The following is an 18,597-nucleotide window of genomic DNA, read 5'->3' as shown; positions in this document are numbered from 1 at the left end:
TGGCCTTGTACTTGTCGTGGCCTTTAATTAGGGCTACACGATTTTGGGAAATAATCGAATTGCGATTTTTCTGACAGATATTGCGATTGCAATTACATTTGCGATTATAATAAAAAAAGATATAAGCAGCCCCACAGAGGTTTATTGTAAAATGCGGCTTGCATTTGGCCTACGCGGTGGGTCTTTTCGGGACACCGAGCCTGAAAATGTTTATTTTTACCTGGGAATCGATACCGTCAAGTCAAGAGTTTTATTTGTCACGGCATACAAGTATACAATGAAATGCGGGTGTTCTTGCCCGCAACGATGTGCAATAACATATAATAGAATCCAATAGAACAGCATTGTGCAATAAACAAGTAACATTGTGCAATAAACAAGTAACAAAGTAGGGCATATCGGTATATGTACATAAGTTATTTACAGAGCATGGAGGACATGCTAGCTCCTTTGGTAGTGCAATTCTCCACTTGCACAATCTGAAAGTAGCCACTTCCGGCTGACTTCCGGTTGCCAATGGCACTTCCTGTCCCATCCAAATACATTGGTTTTAGCTACTTTTCTCCCCTTATTTAAACAACTTTGTCGTCACAGAGAGGCAATGAAACGTTTGTATTATTATAGTATAGAATGTATTTAATAAGCAAACGTTTGTCAGCAGGGTTTTTGGGCTGTATTTCATGTAAAAACGTTTACTGTTAGTTTCCTTGCTCAGCCAGCATTAGCTAACAGAAGCTAGTGGTTAAACAGGCCGGATTAGCTTTGAGCTAACTATCTTTCCCGACCCATGTATTCATTCCATTCTAAACATAACGTTAGTTTACAAAACATGACCTGTCTATATAATGTTGAGGAACAAATTATAAGTGTGTGGGTGTGTGTTTTGGTGAACATTGGACTACAACAGAAAATGCATCACAGTTACAGACAGTAGCTACTGTTAGCTGCACTCAGGCTGGCTGCACTCAGGCGGCGCGATCAGCCTGTTGGACAGGGAATGAAGATCTCCAGCGAACACTTCATTGCCTCGGATTATGTTGTTGGGGGTGGAAGGTTTGTCCAGAAGACCACTAATCAGCTGAAGCCTGATGTGGTTCCCTCGGTCTTCGACAGACAGACCGGCGCAGGCTCCCGGGAGCGATGGCTAGTTAGTTAGCACCAGCCGAGGACCGGCGTTAGCTGCCGGGAGCGATGGCTAGCCAGTTAGCAACAGCCGGGGACCTGGAGCGATGGCTAGCTAGTTAGCACCAGTCGGGGACCGGCGTTAGCTGCCGGGAGCGATGGCTAGCTAGTTAGCACCAGTCGGGGACCGGCATCAGCTGCCGGGAGCGATGGCTAGCTAGTTAGCACCAGTCGGGGACCGGCGTTAGCTGCCGGGAGCGATGGCTAGCTAGTTAGCACCAGTCGGGGACCGGCGTCAGCTGCCGGGAGCGATGGCTAGCTAGTTAGCACCAGTCGGGGACCGGCGTTAGCTGCCGGGAGCGATGGCTAGCTAGTTAGCACCAGTCGGGGACCGGCGTCAGCTGCCGGGAGCGATGGCTAGCTAGTTAGCACCAGTCGGGGACCGGCGTCAGCTGCCGGGAGCGATGGCTAGCTAGTTAGCACCAGTCGGGGACCGGGAGCGATGGCATCCGTCATCCGTCATGACTCAGACCCCAAGCAGTGGTTTCACGTACCTACTGATGAAAACCCAGCAGACTATGCATCCAGGGGGAAAACAGTAGAGGAGCTGCTCTCTTCTGATTGGTTCACTGGCCCTAGCTTTCTATGGAAAAAGGAGATAGAAATGCCAACCGAGGTGCCGTCAGAACTACCCGTCGGTGACCCAGAAGTCAAAAAGGCTCAGACCTTTCAGACAAAGAGCTCAGAACATGTCAGCCTTGTAGACCGACTGAACAAGTTTTCATCCTGGTCTCAGGCCATCAAGGCAGTGGCGCGTCTCCTGCGGCGTGCAAGAAAAGTCAAATCATGTAACCTCTCAACAGTTGATGAAAGACAAAGTTCAGAGAGACTCATCATCAAGGACATACAAAGCCAAGAATACGGAGATAAGATAAAGCTACTAAGCAAAGGACATCGGCTACCAAGACACAGCAAGCTGCACCACATAGACCCTTTCCTGGACACAGAGGGTGTGCTTAAGGTCGGAGGTAGGCTCAGCCGTTCATCTTTCCAGAGCACATTCAAACACCCAACTGTCATTCCTCAGAGATATCACATGACGAATCTGATCATCGCCCATCATCATGAAAGAGTGAAACATCAGGGTAAAGGCTTCACCATCAATGAAATTAGGTCCAGTGGCTATTGGATCTGTGGACTGAGCAGAGCTGTCGCAACCTACATCCGTCACTGTGTGACGTGTCGAAGGCTGAGAAGGCCTGTTGAAGGCCAACGGATGAGTGACTTGCCTGTTGAACGAACAGAACCCACGGCACCGCTCACATACTGTGGGATGGACTGTTTTGGCCCCTTTTTGACAAAGCAAGGAAGAAAACAAGAGAAAAGGTATGGGTTGCTCTTCACCTGCTTCTGCTCTAGAGCCATTCACATTGAGATGCTGGAAGACTTGTCCACAGACACTTTCATTAATGGACTGAGATGCTTCATTGCATTAAGAGGTGCTGTGCGACAAATTAAATGCGACCAAGGCACAAATTTCATGGGTGCAAAAAACGAACTGAATGCTGCTTTGAAAGAGTTGGACACAGACAGACTGAACACATTTCTCACAGAAAAGCAGTGTGACTTTGTAACGAATGCACCTCATGCCAGCCATGCAGGAGGCGTGTGGGAACGGCAAATAAGAACTGTGAGAAGCATCCTCAGTGCCACTCTGCTGCTCGCCCCTGGCAGGCTCAGTGATGCGTCATTGCGCACCTTCTTTTATGAGACCATGGCTATTGTGAACAGCCGTCCACTCACGGTCGATACTCTAAACAGCCCAAATAGTTTAGAGCCACTTACTCCAAACCACCTGATCACAATGAAATCCACTGCAGCCTTGCCTCCCCCTGGCAAATTCGAAAGAGAGGATCTGTATGGACGAAAGAGATGGCGTCAGGTTCAATACTTGACAGAACAATTTTGGAGTAGATGGAAAACGGAGTACCTCCACAGCATCATGACAAGACAGTGCTGGCATAACACTAAAAGGAACCTGCAAGTCGGTGATGTAGTCATGGACAAAGATGACACCTTGCCACGAAGCCAATGGAGGCTTGGGAGCGTCTCAGAAGTCATTCAGGGCAAGGATGGACTTGTGAGACGGGTCAAGATCTTGCTTGGAGATAAGGGACTGAACCACAAAGGAGAGCGCAACGGCAGGCCCTCCATAGTGGAGCGGCCTGTCCAGAAATTGGTTTTATTGCTAGAAGCTGTTTAAGCACTATGCATTGATGACATGTGATATTGTTTTGAATTGAATTATATGTTTTGAAGGTTTACTTTTAGTAAAAGGAAAAGAAAAAGAAAAACATTATAATTTGGTGGGAGTGTAAATAACCCCAATAATGGTTTATTATTTTTTGAGTAATTACCTGTGTAATATTTGTGTGTTTTTTTTTTTGTAACTTTGACCAGTCACCTGGTTCTTTTAGCGTTTATCGCTTTTTCTTCGCATTCATACTTGGTCAAGTTCGACCGACAGAAGCAGGCTGAAAGGGTTCAGATGGGGGGGAAAGACACTCTGGGAAAGGCACGGCTGCCGTCCGGGATTCGAACGCGCTCAGCCCCAGATCCGCGCGAGCGCGGTTGTCCACGGCGCTGAAATAGCACTCGCGGTACGTGGTGAGCTACTGGAGCTCCCCGTAATATTTGTGTTTAGGAATATTTACATTTATATATAATATGAATATCCAGGACTTTTTTGTTATTAGAATTGATAGAAGCCTGTGTGTGTGTGACTTTAATTGATGTAAATCCATGTCGCGAGGCAGTGTTTTCCGGTCGCTGTCACTGGCTTTTGTTGACAGTTTGACAGTGCATTGCGAGAGAAGGAATAGGCAACAAGTTTTAATGGACCCGTATGAGGCCATATCTCTTACGGTGAGAATGTTATTGTTTTAAAAGGAAATGTAATACGATGTAAAAGGATAAATAAAATAGTGATTATACCATTAGTACGTTTATAAGCCACTCAATATATGGGGATCCGTTACAAAGACAATATCGCCGTATTTTCTCGAATATAGTGAGAGAGAAAATAAAGATATGATGTCAACGTGTCCCTTGTTTTCCAACTTTCTCCTACTAACAACATCGTCAAGTGGGGATCTACCGAAGGCACTTCCTTGTGGTGAAAGCGAAGAAGGAGGCGAGTATGTGGCCCCACCCCTGCTTATGTAGGTAAGCTGATAGGGGTGTGGTCAGACGAATATTGGGATATAAAGGTACACTTGTGGAATCTTTATTCAGTGCGCGTGCACGAGTGAGGTACTGTGCAGTAGTGATGCAGAGCGGAGCCCATTACGATACAGAACCGTCAACTTGTACACTCCCTGCCTGGTGTTGTTGGCCTGTAGTCTGCCCTCCAGCCTGTCCTTGTAGCTGCCCTTGGTTTCCCTTAGCTCTTTTTTTTGCTCCCTTTGGACAGCCCTGGCCTGCTCACTGTCCCCTGCCATGAAGGCCCTCTTTTTCCTGTTTAACAGGTGTTTAATGTCCTTGTTAATCCAGGGTTTATTGTTTGAAAAGCAGCATGGGCAGCATACCTCTCTGACTGCATTTTGCAGTACAGATCACTTTAAAATTATTTATTTATTTACTATTATTATGTTATTATATTTGTATGTTTTCCTCTACCATTGTACTATTGTAATGCTCATGTCATTTCAGATGTTAAACAGACATACACAATTGAACAGTCTTCTCCCAAAACAACCCACCCCACCCCAGAGATTCCAACATACCAACACATTGTTAAATTGCAGAGTCAGATTTCCCAATCCTTCCTCTTTCAAGGAAACCAGTTGCTGAGAAAATCAAATGCTCTCAAATGAAAACAACGTCAGTGCAGAGTCAGCTTCTCCCCTGTCTGCTACACATCTGCATCGCTTGCAGTGCTTGAGTTGCAGTGAAATGTCCAAATAGAGAACATATGTGTGTGTGTGACAGGGACATTTACCAACACACTCTCTTTCTCTCCCTCTCTTTCTAACACACATGCACAAACACACTATCCCTCTCAGTCTCTCTTACTATCACATTCAAATGCTCATGTCATTTCAGATGTGAAGTGGCATGCAGCTGCTACTGAATACACTTTTACATAACAGCTGGGATGGAGTTTGGTTTCACAATAGATGTTGTTGGATTTAGAGTTGGACTTTGATCAATCAAGGCTGAGGGAGAGAATACCTAGTAAATAAATGTTATGGGCTGTGGGGTAATTCCCATGCAACTAAGAAAAGAAAAGGAAAATCAATGGTATTTTCTTTTTATGAATAAATAAGTAATAGTCCTCTGAGGCGAACTGGGTCCCTGGAACACTATTTGTTCACACTGCCTCAAAAAGATTTAGTTTTAATGTGATAACATTAATACTTTGAATGCCCAACCCGAGTTTTCTCGGGTTTACCCCCCGCGGGTTGAATGCCCATAACGAGAATATTAGTTTTTTCTCTATTTTTATTTTTTTATTAGCGATCTGAATTCATATTTCATCAACCGAGTCTACCGTTAGTAAATCAGCCACCCCAGGCGCTCAGATGTGAAAAAGCGCCCCCTATCGTCTCCCAGATGGTAATCCACCCTTTTGGATTGGACTCAATGAAAATGCATGGGGAAAAAAACCCCGGACTCCACATTTTACTTCTCACGCATGTAACCGGGCCGATCAGCTTCATGTTGGACCCTCAGCACAGCGTGTATACGCTGTTTTACAGTATACGCATGGGATCAATAAAAGGATAGATTTTTGGAATGGTCGATCAGGAATTGGAATAATCCATTTGGATACCATCTGATCTCAGGTAAGGAATCTATTTTACCAGTATTAGGATAATCAGACCTTTTTTCACAGAGATATAAGCTTCCTCTTACTATGACAAGGAAACCAGTTGCTGAGAAAATCAAATGCTCTCAAATGAAAACAACGTCAGTGCAGAGTCAGCTTCTCCCCTGTCTGCTACACATCTGCATCGCTTGCAGTGCTTGAGTTGCAGTGAAATGTCCAAATAGAGATGTGTGTGTGACAGGGAAATTTACCAACACACTCTCTTTCTCTCCAACACACATGCACAAACACACTATCCCACTCAGTCTCTCTTACTATCACATTCAGACAAACACACGCGCACACACAAAATCACATACACATTGCCTTCACTCCCAGACATATCTATCTAACCCCCCCCCCCCCTCTCTCTACACATAACCGTCAACTTATACACAGACACAGCCTTCTTATAGTCCACTTAGTTTTGTCTACTCTCCTGTATACTGTACATACTTTGTTAGCTCGCCATTCTACAGAGATCTAAACTAGGATCATTGCTGTAACCCAGGGCTATTCAACTGGCGGCCCGCGGGCCAGATCCGGCCCGCGGGATGATTCTGACCGGCCCGCCAAAGATTACATGATAATAAAAAAAAAAAAAAAAAAAAAAATTTTTACTTTTTTCTTTTCATGTCAACGTTAACACGCACAATTGAGCCAAAAGTCACTCAATTAATGACAGATTTCATTGATAAATTGAGGGAAAACTTTGCAAGTCGATTTGATGAATTTGACATGTCCAGAGAATTGATGCATTTTGTGAGCAACCCATTTGCCAATGTAGACTATTTCCACAAAAGGACAAGAGTTCCTTGCATCACTTCACATTGATGAAGGTCTCCTGCAACTTGAAATAATTGACATGCAAGCATCATCTGCTCTGAAGCAGGCACTTGAGAATGAATCCACCACAACATTTTGGATAAAGTGTATTCATGTCAAGACATTCCTCAAAATAAAAACGCTGGCAATATCTGTGCTAACAATGTTTGGCTCAACATACACCTGTGAATCCAGTTTCTCTCACATGAATGCCATTAAAACAAGCAACGTGCCTCCTTGACAAATGAGCATTTGCATCACTGTTTGCGGGTAGCCCTCACTTCCTATGAACCCTCTTTCTCTGCCATTGCCCAGTCAAAGAAGTGCAATCGCTCTCATTAGATGTGTGTATGTAGGCTAGGCCTGTCTGCCCCCCACCCCCCTGATGTTTGAGAGTTAAGAGTGGACAATAAGTGCTAATAAGATGCTGTGATTTGCTGTTGTTGCACAGACATGAAGCACTTTTTCACAAGTTCAGCTGCACTATAAATGTGTTTTTTTGTTCAAGTGTTGATGTTAGAATGTTCAGATGCACATCATGCACTTGTTTGTTTTTTATTTTATTTTTATATTGAAATGTTGAAGAGGAGATGTTGCAGTTGTTGCACAGTCATAAATGAAGCACTTTCTGCAGGAGATGTTGCAGATGTGGCACATAAATGAAGCACTTTTTTTGAAAAGTATACTACTTTTGCAATGTAGTTAAATAAAAGTTGTGAAAATGTGGTTGCGTGTTGTGTCAAGTGTACATATATTCATAGCACAGGGAGGCGCCGTGGCAGTCCGGCCCCTGGCCCCTTGGGTTTCTGACAATGTGGCCCCCTGAACAATTTAGTTGAATAGCTCTGCTGTAACCTATAGGTCTCTCTATGTTGCAACTTGTCATTCTGTCAGTAAACTCTATCCTTAATCAAAGACTCGACCGTTGTCCACCTCCGTGAATAATATGTGGTCAAATTATTCCACATAAATTATTAATATATATGTAAGGGATAATGTATAGCTACGAGGTCATTGTCGCAAAATAATTGACCGACACAGAGTTTAGAACACCGAGGCGCCTCGCCGAGGTGTTTTAAACGTCAGTGAAGGTCAATTATTTTGCGACAATGACCGAGTATAGCTATACATTATCCCGCTTATTACATGGCTAACTTACTAACAATATACCTAATTCATTTTACATCGACAAGACGAGATCAAATGCAGATGCAGTTATGTTCTGGCTCCGCTGTCATCGTCACACACACTCCGCTGTCAGTGCAGCCAGCAGGTGTGTCTGATTGGTTGCACTGATGCAGTGTGTCAGTGGCCTTGATTGCGAACAGCTGCGCACAGCGGTCATTATTGTTCCACAGAGGTCCGTTATCGAGTAATATCGGACCTCTGACGAGCGCTATTGACCAATCACAAGCAAGCATTTCGGCGAATGTGAAAACGCCATGTAATAAAATAATGATATCAAAACAGACAAAAAAAATCAAGTAACTTCAAACTAAAGTGTTCTTCATAAAAGGACGTAAGTACAGAGCACCACAAATGTTGTACATTTTGTGCAAACTCAAATTGGAAAATAGAAAAGTAACCCTATTTTTATATTTAAAGGCCCAGGAGGTTTAGAGTCTTCCTGGAAAGAAAGGGTAAAGGCCCAGGAGGTGAGAGATATACTGTAAGTAGATATAAAAGAGCTCAAGGGCTAAAAGTTGATTGAATATATATAAAGAAAGAACCAGGGTACAGTGTTGGGAAAGTTCACTTTCTACATGAACTAGTTCAGTTCACAAATTTTAAAATGAACTAGCTCAGTTCATAGTTCATAATTCAAATTTTTTAACTAAAGTTCATGGTTTCAAAAATGAACTAATTTATAGTTTATAGTTCTTTTTTCAATACATTGCTGCAAGCTATTATTTGTCAAATGTATTGCCACAACCCATAATAGAACCACAGAATACTGGCATTTCCATAACGCTTTGCTGCCGCCCATTCAGTCCACACTAGTAGCAGCTGCAGCTTTCATCTCTACAGTATATTTTCAAAAACATGAGGAAAACGTGCTGCTTGAATGGTCTTTATTAAGTATAATAATCTAAATATACTTAAAGTATCAAAAGTGAAAGTAGTCATTGTGCAAACATGTGCCGACATAACTCTGTACTAACACAACACGAGGTAGGAACCAGGCTGAGGTATTTGATTTGATTTGATTTTTATTTGTCTCGAACATAGAAACATAAAACAAGTTTAAAAAACAAAAAGGTAAATAGTCAAAGACTATTTCCATACAATAAGTGTTTGAGAAGGAACAGGGGGAAGTAAAACAACATATCAAGCCCTGCCCCTTCCTTACAATGTTTGACATTATAATTTAATAAAAATTAAAATAATATAACAAATAATAAAAAATAAAATAAAAGTACAGTTTTTTATATATCCAAATATCCAAATGAGAAATAATAATAGGCAGTCACATTACTGCTCAAGCTCCTCTCTCTTATATGTGTCCATAAGTGCTTGTTTATAGCTACCTTTAAATGTATTGATATTTTTGCTTAATTTTATACTCGCATCCAGACCATTCCAGAGTGATACCCCACAAACTGCAATGCACATACTTTTAAGAGTTGTACGTACCGTAGGTTGCTTTAAAGCTAATGTCCCTCTAAAATTATAAACACTCTCTCTAGCCATGCATTTTTTTTGAATGTTTCTTGGTAATTTGTTTTTTATTGCCAGAAACATATTTTGTGCAGATTTGAATTTGATTAAGTCCATGAATTTTTATGTTTGACTCCTTACAAACAGACTATTTGTGTGATCTAAATATCTACCATGATGTACTATCCGTATGGCTCTTTTTTGCAGTGTGCATATCTTTTGTAAGTTGCTTTTATAAGTATTTCCCCAGATTTCAACACAATATGATAGATATGGTACAATGAGTGTGCAATATAATGTATATAGAGTTTTCTGATTCAGGATATATCTAGTCTTGCCCAGTATACCAATACTTCTCGCTAACTTTGAACACAAATATTTTATATGGGGTTTCCAGCAGAGTTTGTGGTCTATTAAGACCCCTAGAAACTTGTTTGTATATACTCTCTCAATTTTTACATTATCAATTTTCAGTTGAGGATCAGTGTTTATTTTCCAATTTCCAAATATCATGATGTTGGTTTTTTTCAAATTGAGTGATAACTTATTTGTGTTGAACCAATCTTTTAATTTGTCCATTTCTATGTTTGCCACTTCTAAAAGCTGCTGAAGGTCATCCCCCGAACATAAAATGTTTGTGTCATCCGCAAAGACAACAAGTTTCAGTATGTCAGATACTTTACATATATCATTTATGTATAAAATGAACAATTTGGGTCCCAATACTGACCCCTGTGGAACACCACAGGTAATGTTTAAGCATTGTGACTTGTGCTGACCCATCAGAACAAATTGCTGCCTGTTACTAATATAGCTTTTCAGCCAGTCTAGAGCAACCCCTCTGACACCATGAAACTAAGGTTGTACCTCAAAGTTCAATATTCAAAGTGCAAAACATTTACTGACTTTAACTAAAACTCCTTTAAATGCTCATACACCGACGTCGTAGAGTCTGACTCTGAGCGAGTGCAGAGCCTTCTAAAAGTGCGAGTACTGCTGCTATACTACCAGACTCCCCGAAGCCCCGCCCAGAGCGGTTGCCAGATTGGGTGTTTTTCCGCATTATTTTAAAGCCTGTTTACGGTGTATTTTAACTGGGTTTTCGGCTGAAAGGCATATGAAATCTGGCACACTTTTGAACGCCGTTATAATATAGTGCTGAGAATGAACGCACTTTTGAACGCCGTTATACAGTGTGTGTGTGTTTGTGTGTGTGTGTGTGTGTGTATGTGTCGCTGATCAGGAAATGAGAGAATCGATATTTCAGCCCGCTTCTATAGCGTGCATAAATACACATATACTATCGATAATCTAGCGTTTATTTGAAAACGATTCATAAATAGGCAGAAAAATTACAACGTTTTTGTGTATGCCAGAATATTCCAGTAAATGCCGTTTATCACGGAATCTTTATATTTTCCTGAAAAATGAGGGCTTTTCAAAATGCTATAAAACGGAAATGAAGCGATTAAAAAACAATCCGTTTCAACAATGTTGACTGCAAACAAGTCCTTGATAAGCGACGGGCAGATTAGACACATAGCCATAATTTAAGACAAAGATTATGCGTTCACAACGCTATCATTGAAGTGGGTGCTGGCATTCAGCCAGGCAAGTACGACACCCCCTGGTGGCTCTGAAAGTGTTAATGTATCTAAACTATATTATTAGTACCTCCTTCCTTTAAAGTGACTTTCTATTTTTTTAAAGTGACATTTTGTTTACGTGGTTGTTTTAGCGGTTGCCGCATGAGTGTTGTGTGTGTGTGTGTGTGTGTGTGTGTGTGTGTGTGTGTGTGTGTGTGTGTGTGTGTGTGTGTCTGTGTGCTCATGTGTACTTGTGAGTGGAGAGTTCAGTGTTCAGTGATCTGATGGCCTGGGGGAAGAAGCTGAGCCGGAGTCTCTCTGTTCTTGCAGCGTGTGACCATAGGTGCTTGCCTGACCGCAGCAGCTTGAACAGGCTGTTGTTGGGGTGGTGGGGGTCTTTCATAATTCTGCAGGCTCTGGATTTGTACCTCCTGTTATATAAGTCCTGCAGGGGTGGTAGTGCAATACCCGTAGTACGCTCTGCTGAGCGCACCACTCTCTGGAGTGCCTTCCTGTCCTGTGCCATGCTGCTCACCCTGTCCATGATAGCCCCGTTTATCCACAGTGGCGTGTGTGTCCCCTGCTGTATTCTCCTAAAAACCACAATCAGCTCTTTGGTTTTACCAATGTTCAGGAGTAGGCTGTTATCCCGGCACCAGCGTGCCAGTTCATCAACCTCCTCCCGATAGGCCTTCTCGTTAGAGATCAGCCCCACCACCACTGCGTCGTCCGCAAACTTCACTATGGAGTTGGAGCTGAACCTGGCCACACAGTCATGTGTGTACAGTGAATACAGCAGGGGGCTCAGAACGCAGCCCTGGGGGGACCCGATACTCAGGGTGATTTTGCTGGAGGTATGACCCCCCACCCTGACCGCCTGGGGCCTGTCACTTAGAAAGTCCAGGATCCAGGCGCTCATGGCGTAGCTCAGACCCAGATCGATCAGCTTGTCAACCAGTCTGGTGGGGACTATGGTGTTGAAGGCTGAACTATAGTCAATGAACAGCAATCTCACATAGCCCCCCTTCTGACTGTCAAGGTGAGATAGTGTGTTGTGTAGTACTTGGGAGACCGCATCGTCAGTGGACCTGTTTGTCCTATATGCAAACTGCAATGGGTCCATGTTACTGGGGAGGGAGGCACAGATGTAATCCTTGACCAGCCTCTCAAAGCATTTCATGACCACAGAGGTGAGTGCCACCGGTCTGTAGTCATTAAGGCCTACTGGAGAGGAGTTTTTTGGCACAGGGATTATAGTAGACATTTTGAAGCAGGCAGGGACCACGGACTCAGCCAGGGATAGATTGAATATGGATGTAAATACTGGGGCCAGCTGATTTGCACAGGACTTAAGTATTCGTCCTGTTATCCCATCTGGGCCAGCTGCTTTCCAAGTATTCACACCCATGAGCGCTAATCTCACGCTGTGTTCCGTCAATGAGAGAGTGTGTCGTCCCCCCGCAGATGAACCCCCCCGCACGCGCGGCAGCCGGCGAGTCAGTGACGTCGTTAGCCGGTGAGCTAACGTCACCACTGCTCGCTCCAAACCGCGCGTAAAAGGAGTTGAGTTCATCCGCGAGAGAGGCATCGGCACTCACCATTGAGGGGGGGCTGACTTTATAATCAGTTATCATTCGTACTCCCCGCCATAAGCCTCTCGTGTCATTCTGTGCCATCTGTGTCTCCATCTTGTTCGCATAACGCCTTTAGCAGCCCGCACCTCTTTTCGTAGCATATAGGCTGCTACCTTATACTCTTCCATACTTCCCGATGCTCGGCCCGAGTTGTAGAGTAGCCTATAGCACATTTTCACATACACACACACACAAAATCACATACACAGGGCGGCTAAGTGGCACAGTGGGCAAGGCGCTCGTCACTAACGCAGGATATGCTGGGTTCGAGTCCAGCTCTCTGCGTTGCTTCCGGCTTGGCTGGTCGTTCATACTAATACAATTGGCAGTATTAGAGAAAAAGTTGATAAAAAAAAATATCACATACACATAGCCATCACTAGTAATGGCAATTCACGGCAAAGATGTTAATGTCAGAACCCATTTTACCTGTACTATCTCTGTATTTTTTATGATTTTAAGTAGCCAAACGTTACACTATAAAAACAAACTAGATAGTTGATGATGATAAATATTTAACTTCATTAGCTGACATATTCTAAAATTGTCAGTGTGTGTGTGTGTGTGTGTGTGTGTGTGTGTGTGTGTGTGTGTGTGTGTGTGTGTGTGTGTGTGTGTGTGTGTGTGTGTGTGTGTGTGTGTGTGTGTGTGTGTGTGTGTGTGTGTGTGTGTGTGTGTGTGTGTGTGTGTGTTTTCTAGGCTTGCCCAGCAGGATCACTGATGATGGTCTGGAGGTATCCTTTGCCACTAACCATGTCGGCCCCTTCCTCCTCACCAACCTGCTTCTGGGTAAAGAATCTACACTACCTCTCTTACACCCATTCCTAACATACTGTGAGCGAGCAAATGCTGACTATATCGCTTTGGAATGTATCCTGACATGATCTGAACGATATCGCAAAGATAAGACATGGAAATCAACCAGCCTTTATGGACATTCTGTATTTTGTGCTTTTTTTCCTTGTTTTTTTTTTTTTTTGTATTTTATTTTTTTATTCTTTTTTAAACAAACATATAAACAAACATGACATCCTTGTTTCTTTTTATAAATGAGTGTGCAGGCAACGTAAATCTTATGTAGTAGTAGTAGTAGTAGTTTATTCAGTCATCATCTCACACAATACAATATACACCATCATTTAACAATATTTGATTTTACAGTGACTGAAAAGGTACAGACTGAAGCATAATATGCCTGTCCTATATTCTTAACAAAAATTAAGACTCCAAAACGGTATTCTAAAAGAAAATAGCAAAACAAACAGTATTATTCACCTTTTTTTTTGTATTTTTTTTTGTATTTTTTTTTAAACAAACACATAAACAAACATGACAACACACGATTAGATATACAAGCATTGTAAAACAGTGTACATCAGTTAACTCATCGTTTGGATAAATGTCTTATACAAGATATACCCCTAATACCTGCTATCTATTCCCCTACACACATATGCTCTTGCTCGCACCCCCCGCCCTGGACCCCCCCCATGGATATTATTCATTCAAGTATTATTCACCCTTGTAGTTTTCAAAAATAGCTTTACAAACTATTTTCTTAAAAACCAAAAGCAAATTACTCATTCTTAACTGTATTCTTATCAGCATTGTTCCACAAGTTAACCCCAATAATAGAAATACACCTCCTTTTAATCCCTTTCTTAGCTTTTTGAACAGTAAATTTACAAATATCTCTCAAATGATATGATATGATACATTTATTTATATTGCGCCCCTCAACCAATAGTTACATCGGCACAGGGGCGCATCCCGGGAGAGAAAGAGAAAACAAACTAAAAAGACAGGAACAAAACGAAAAACTGAAAAAATACAGGCAGTCCAACCATCAGATAGAGAACAGACAGACATAGTACACCACACATACAACAATACAAAAAAAGAAAAAGAAAAACTAGCTCATGGATTGTTTATGGCGAATAGGTGGGTTTTGAGCATGGCCTTAAAGGTCCGTAGGGTGCTTGCAGATTTCAGGTTGAGTGGGAGCTTGTTCCAGAGTGTCGGAGCTGCGACTGTGAAAGCCCGGTTTCCCTTTGTCACCAGTCTTGTGTGGGGGATTTTTAGGCAGAAATCATATTTTCTTTCATGTATTGAAAAAAACCATTGCACCCCATCTAGGAGTAACTTTGCTTTAGCTCTGTACATTATTTGCATAGTTTTATAATAAACCAAATCATTAAATTTCATAATATGAGACTTTATAAACAATGGATTTGTGTGTTCATAGTAACCAGCCTTGAAAAGGTTCCGAATGGCCCGCTTTTGCAGTAAGACTATTGGATTTACTGTCTTTTTAAATGTCGATCCCCATACTTCCACACAGTAAGATATGTAAGGAAGTATAAGTGAGCAGTAAATTATGTGCAAGGCTTTGTAGTTTAATATATCCTTACATTTATACAATATTGCCACTGACTTAGATATTTTTCCTTGAATATAGTTAACATGTTGTTTCCATGTTAATTTCTGGTCAATAACTACCCCTAGCAATTTTATCTCAGAAACTCTTGCTATTTTTACATCACATATTTTTAACTCGATATCCCCCTCTATTTCTTTTCGATTACCAAAAACCATACATTTAGTTTTCTTAATGAGAGACAATTTATTAACATCAAACCAAGTTTTGAGAATTTCAAGCTCTCTTTCAATATCAAACAAAAGTTCCTTTAAATTACCTTTTTTTTATGCACTTTTTCTCCCATTTTCTATTTTTCTCCCATCCCAATTTTTCGTATCGTCCAATTCAACCCTCCCCTGTCTTTGAACGCTGTTTCATGCCTCCCACAAGCCGGCTGCAATGTGGACTAAGTCATACATAGCACGAGTCCCCTCCGATACTCGAGGTAACAGCAGTCGCATCTTTCCACCTGCGCGGCTCGATCTTTCAGCGTCGGGGGTCTGGGCTTTGGAGGGGCCCCACCCCCGTCGCTTCCTGATTCTACTGCGCAGGCGCACCAACCGACCTGTAGGAGTCGCTGTCCACAACGCCCGATCCCCACCCATCAGTTTCCCTCCCCCTAATACTGCCAATGTGTATTAGTGCGGACGACCAGCTAAACTGAAAGCAATGTGGAGCGCTGGGCTCGAACAGGGAGATGATCTGTTTGAGCCCAGCCTCCAGTATTTGTGGTGAGCGCATTGCCCACTGCACCACGTAGCCGCCCCTTTAAATTACTTCCTGAGCAATATAAATTTGTATCATCTGCAAAAATAACTAAATGTAGCAAAACTTGGAGACATTTATTCCCATATGTACAGTGTGATTTGTGAAACTTGGTTACATACTGTATCTTTTTCTGTAGGTGTTAGGAACTAGAGTGCATCTAGCATCTAGGTGCATGGAGGTTAGTCATCCATCTCTAACCCTAAGTGTATTATTGAAGAAAATACGATGGAACAGAACATACGGTTATCCTATAACCATAGTTATATGAGTAATAGCGGCGCTCTGCACTGCCTACTGGAACATATACAGTGAATAAACACACAGTTTGTAACAAAAAACAGTCCCTCACCAGGAGGGACCCTTTATTTAGTCTTAACAAAATCATATGGTTGGGGCGGGGAAGGGAACAGGGGTAAACAGGGGAAGTCACTAGCAGCACCTGCCGCGTGCAGCACAGGGCTTGCCCCTACGGGGAGCCGGCCCGGAGGGACGGTTCTGGGGCGCCTGGTCACGTCGATCCCTACCGTCACCTCCGGGCGTGGGGCGGCTGGCTGCGGTGGACAAGGCACTCCCTCCACTCCTGGCCTTCTTGGACGAAGGCCCAGCAGCGGCGGCGGAGGCAACGGTCGCGGTCCTCCGACGACGTTGTTTCCGTCGGCCATCACCGGTGGCATCGGGTGGGGTGAAATGGGGTTGGAGCACAGCGCGCTCCTCCTCCATCTCTCTGCAGGCAGCCGTCATCTGCTGCATGGCCGACCCGAAGAGCCCAGCATCGGAGAGGGGGGCCGTGAGCAGGGGAATCCTCTTCTGGATTCTGTTCAGCGCCCCTTCCCGGCGGCTATCGCCTGCAGCTGGGTAAGGTGCAGGATGGCTCCAGCCGACTGGGCGTGAAGATATTGTTGACGGTCGTCCAACACCGACCCGCCCGCCATCATCCCCGACATGTAGCGCGCTAGCTAGCATGACGTGGCGATGTACGCCTGGTCACTCCAGTTAGCCATCTGCCTAGCCGATTTCCCTTGGGGAACCAGCTTCCGCAACGGCTCCCACACCACTTCGGGACAGAGAATGGATGTCATCGGGCTATCAAGCCGAGGCACCCCATCCCTTAGTCCCTGGACCAAACCCGCCACCCGCGTGACTGGCACGTAGGCGGGGGTAAGGCCAGTGATGCGGGAGATTACCTGTCCCTGTCTTACGTAGGCCTCCATTGAAGGGAAGAATGGGCAGACAACGCCCGTCTCCCTCACAGGACGACGTTGCCAGAGATGACCTATCATGTCATCAGGGACAGGTGCAGGCAGAGGCTGCGGCAACGCCACGCCATGCCATTAGTGGCTGCGGCGGCCGCCATGAGCTCGGGGAACAAGGCACGCAACTCCCCTTGCGCACCTTCCTCCACGTCACCCGCGTCCCTCACGTGCGGGAGGCTGCCATGTCTGGCGCCACCATCCGACGCGGCAGATAGCCGGGCATCTTGTATCCGGGTCGCGTCTATGCCAAATACAACGCAGTTCGGTTTCCGGGTTCCTCTGATTGACCATTAAGCCCACGTGACCGCGCTCTAGCACGCCCTCCTTATCGCCCGCTGCCGCGCTGTGAAGCGGAAGAGCCAGCGAGGCGACGCGAGGCGGTGGTTTCAGCAGCAGCGGCCGTCTTCTTCCGAGGCGGCTCGTTCTTATTAATCCCTAATGTCATGTATGTTGTGTATGTCATAAATGTCGATATGAATTGAAAATGGGGACCCTGATGTAAACAAGACGAAAGTCTTGCGAGGCGGTGGTTTCAGCAGCAGCGGCCGTCTTCTTCCGAGGCGGCTTGTTCTTATTAATCCCTAATGTCATGTATGTTGTGTATGTCATAAATGTCAATATGAATTGAAAATGGGGGACCCTGATGTAAACAAGACGAAAGTCTTTCTCTGGTCTGCATCCCCTTAAGTGTATTGCGCCGTACTGTACCCATTCTGCAATCTGTTAAATAAAGTTTTCATTCATTCATTCATTCGTTTCTCCCCCACTACTCCCAAAAGTAACACTAAATAGATAAAGTACAACAACGCCAGACTCAAGAAACTGTCTTCCCTTTGGCGCAATACACACAATTGTTAAGGGAATGCAGACCAGAGAAAGACGTTTGTCTTGTTTACATCAGGGTCCCCCATTTTCGACATTTATGACATACACAACATACATGACATTAGGGATTAATAAGAACGAGCCGCCTCGGAAGAAGACGGCCACTGCTGCTGAAACCACCTCCTCGCTTCGCCTCGCTGGCTCTTCCGCTTCACAGCGCGGCAGCGGGCGATAAGGGGAGCGTGCTAGAGCTCGGTCACGTGGGCTTAGTGGCCAATCAGAGGAACCCGGAAACCGAACTGCGTTGTTTTTGGCATAGACGCATCCGGGTCGGAGGTTCTAACCCAACACCGGAGAACAAGGGACCCCAAAGAGACGCAACACCCCCTGCCACACCCTGAGGGGGAGAGTGATACGACTCCATTGGGGCATCACCCATTGGGTGAAAATAGGGAAGGAGCTGTTAGTATGGCCACACCCCTGCTTATGTAGAGGAGCGGATGGGGTGTGGCCAGGCGGATGGGTGTGTACAGGTACATGTGGAGAAATGTATTCAGCATCTAGGCTGATATGGGATATGTTCCAGTAGGCAGCGCAGAGCGTAAGCTATGACATAATATAACAAGAGGGGTTGGTT

The 18,597-nt window shown here is 44.2% G+C and overlaps 1 protein-coding gene across 1 annotated transcript in view; it reads left to right on the top strand.

Annotated features, from left to right (window-relative positions):
* The window catches only part of LOC311230440 (retinol dehydrogenase 12), a 60,572-nt gene that overhangs the window by 12,561 nt on the left and 29,414 nt on the right, over positions 1-18,597 (top strand). Inside the window, exon 3 of the mRNA XM_084316711.1 lies at positions 13,395-13,484. Within this exon, the coding sequence (XP_084172837.1) occupies positions 13,395-13,484 (90 nt within the window). The remainder of the gene's footprint in view (positions 1-13,394; positions 13,485-18,597) is intronic.

The sequence above is a fragment of the Notolepis coatsorum genome (assembly GCF_963971535.1).
Source record: "Notolepis coatsorum genome assembly, chromosome: 6".
Lineage (NCBI taxonomy): Eukaryota > Metazoa > Chordata > Actinopteri > Aulopiformes > Paralepididae > Notolepis > Notolepis coatsorum.
Note: the sequence above shows the minus strand (reverse complement) of the source record. Positions and strands in the feature narration are given on the sequence as shown.